The sequence below is a fragment of the Equus caballus genome, chromosome 7 (assembly GCF_041296265.1).
Source record: "Equus caballus isolate H_3958 breed thoroughbred chromosome 7, TB-T2T, whole genome shotgun sequence".
Taxonomy (NCBI): domain Eukaryota; kingdom Metazoa; phylum Chordata; class Mammalia; order Perissodactyla; family Equidae; genus Equus; species Equus caballus.
In genome coordinates, this window is record NC_091690.1 from 76,005,968 (window position 1) to 76,009,063 (window position 3,096).

The window sequence follows — 3,096 nt, forward strand, 5'->3', positions numbered from 1 at the left end:
CCTTAATTGTGGGTTGCTTCTGGTGACTTCCTTCCCAAAAGTACAGTATGGAAATGGGAAGTTTTAAAAAATAATTCCACAGCTTAGAAATCTGACAATTACTACTTCAGACAAGTGATCAAGGTCAGCATACACAGGGGATAAATCATGTTGATAGTATGTTCCCCTGATATGATGTGATTGAAATGGCACTTTAACATCTATAATCTTCCTCCCCAAGCAAATAATCGCAGTTTAATCATGAGAATAGCAACAGATAAATTGTAATAGATAGGCTTCCTAAAAAATACTTGAATAGTACTCTTTGATACTGTAAAGGTCATTAGAAATAAGGAAAGTCTCTGAAATTGACAGCCAAGAAGAGCTTAAGGAGACATGACAATTAATGCAGTGTGGCATCCTGGGTGAGATCTTGGGAGAAAAATAGCAAACTAGGTAAAATTAAGAACTTTGAATGAAATCTGGATTTTAGTTAATTATAATGTATCAATATCTGTTCACTAATAGTAACAAATATATCATAATAATGCAAGATGATAATAAGAAGGAAAACTGGGTGTGGGGGTCTATAGGAACTCAGTACCATATATTCAAATTTCTGGAAAACCAAATCTATTTTAAAAAATAAAACATATAAAAGTACTTTCCAATACAAGATTAAAAATCTAAACCTTCTTAGTACTTAGATCATCATAAAACAGAAAATAACTTGATTTGAACCATGATGATAATTAGAATGATGATGATGATTATGATGAGAAGGGAGTGGTTGAGGAAGATCGCTGCAATCAAAATTAGAAGACAAAAAATTAGTTAGGTCATTATCATTGAAATTATCTACTTCAGATTGAATTTATTCTGTTGTTAAAGAACTCCATGCACTTCATATTTTTAATCAGAGGCTAACCATTTACATTTAGGTGTGTTGGACATTTTCCCCACTGAAGAATGGGGAAAGAGCTTCACTGACTGAATTACAAGCCAGACTTCATGATTTCTGTGTTTTATGTCATCTTTTGAGAAAGTTATTCTGAATCCATAAAAATTGAAATTGTTTAAATAGGAATTAGAGCTTAACAGTCTTGAATGGAAACTTACAACTCTATACTTCACTACAAAATGAACTTGAGGGAAGCACACACTCTCACCAAGGACAAATGTTTCACAGAGTGAAATTTTGTTATTTGATATGAAAAGCCATAATGAAAAATCAAGAAGGATTCTTAGCATAAAAAATCTTGGATACTCTATCCCGAATCTGTTTTGTCTTCACACCATAAACAATAGGATTGAGCAGAGGTGGGACAAGTAGGTAAAGGTTGGACAGAAGAATATGAATGCAGGGTGGAATATGGAACCCAAACCTGTGTGTAAAGAAGGAGAAGAAACCTAGGAGGTAAAACTCAAGGAAGACACAAATGTGGGCAATGCAGGTGTTAAAGGCTTTGAGCCTAGCTTCTTTCAGAGGCAGATTGAAGACGGTAATAAATATTTGGAAGTAGGAGAGGATGATAAAGACTATGTCCAATCCAAGTATACTGAAAGCCACAAACAGACCATAAATCTTGTTGATTCGAACATCTTCTGCTGCCAACTTCACAATGGCCGTGTGCTCACAGTATGAATGCGATACGACGGTGGTTCGATAGTATTTCAGGCGGCACTTGATGAGGATGAGACATGGAGCTGAAAGGAGGGCTGCTCTGAGTGTCACTCCAACCCCAATCTGAGTGAGAAGTTGGTGGGTAAAAATAGTTGCATGTCTCAGAGGATCACAGATTGCCACACAGCGGTCCAGGGCCATGGCCAGCAGAATACCTGACTCAATACACTGGAAGGTGTGGACGAGCCACATCTGCAAGAGACAGACGTCAAAGTATATGTCTGGCGCATGAAACCAGAATATCCCTAGCATTTTTGGTAAAATACAAGTACTGAGAGCAATGTCTATTGTTCTAAGCATTGCCAGGAAGAGATACATGGGCTCATGGAGTCTCTGCTCAGATTTGATGATGACCAGGAGAAGAAAATTCCCAAGCAGAGCAATGATGTACATGGCACAGAAAGGAATCCCAATCCAGCACTGCACAGACTCCAAGCCAGGGATCCCAATTAGTGTCAGCACTGAGGGCATGAAGACTGTGCTGTTGAACTTGAACATGTTGGCTTAGAGCTGCCTGATTAATGATTCGAGTTTTGCGTTGGGTTTCTCTTTTCTGTTAGTATTTGTTCTCACCTAGATTTATAGAAATTTTGAGAATTAGAAGTTGAATGTGGCTTTAAAGGGCATTTTTCAAGCCTACATATTTCTGATGATGTAAGTCCAGGAATGCATATACAGATTCCCAAAATTCTCTCTCTCTCTCTCTCTTTTAACACAAAGGCAAACAAATACACATACAATTCAATATTCAAAGGAGATCCACACACAACTAGTGTTTCACACCTGTCAGGCTATAATCAACAAGAGAAGAGATAACAAGTGTTGGAGAGGATGTAGAAGAAAGGGAACCCTCATACACTGCTGGAGGAATGTAAACTGGTGCAGCCACTATAGAAAACAGCATGGAGATTTCTCAAAAAATTAAAAATAAAAATATCTCTGATCCAGCCATCTCTTTACTGGGTATGTGTCCAAAGAACGTGAAGTCAATAATTTAAAGAGATTTATGCACCTCTATGTTCATTGCAGCATTATTCACAATAACCAAGATGTGGAAGCAACCCAAGTGCTCATTTATGAATGAATGCATAAAGAGGATGTAGTGGGTGTATGTATATATATATATATATATATATACACACACACATACACAATGGAATAATAGTCATAAAAAAGACAAAATTGTGCTGTTTGTGACAACACTGATTGAGGCCATTATGCTAAGCGAAATAAGATAGAGAGAGAAAGACAAACACCGTATGACTTCACTCATATGTGGAATATAAACACATGGGTAAGGAGAACAGATTAGTGGTTACCAGAAAGCAAGGGCATGGCAGAGAAGGTGAAAGCGGTAAAGGGACACGTGTATGGTGATGGATAAAAACTAGATGATTGGTGGAGAATATGGTGCTGTGTATACAGAAACTGAT

The 3,096-nt window shown here is 37.3% G+C and overlaps 1 protein-coding gene across 1 annotated transcript; it reads right to left on the bottom strand.

Annotated features, from left to right (window-relative positions):
• Positions 1-1,210: 1,210 nt before the first annotated feature.
• Positions 1,211-2,161, bottom strand: OR52A29 (olfactory receptor family 52 subfamily A member 29). Its single transcript, NM_001391363.1, has one exon. It carries the CDS (start codon positions 2,159-2,161, stop codon positions 1,211-1,213), a length of 951 nt encoding a protein of 316 aa, NP_001378292.1.
• Positions 2,162-3,096: the final 935 nt, after the last annotated feature.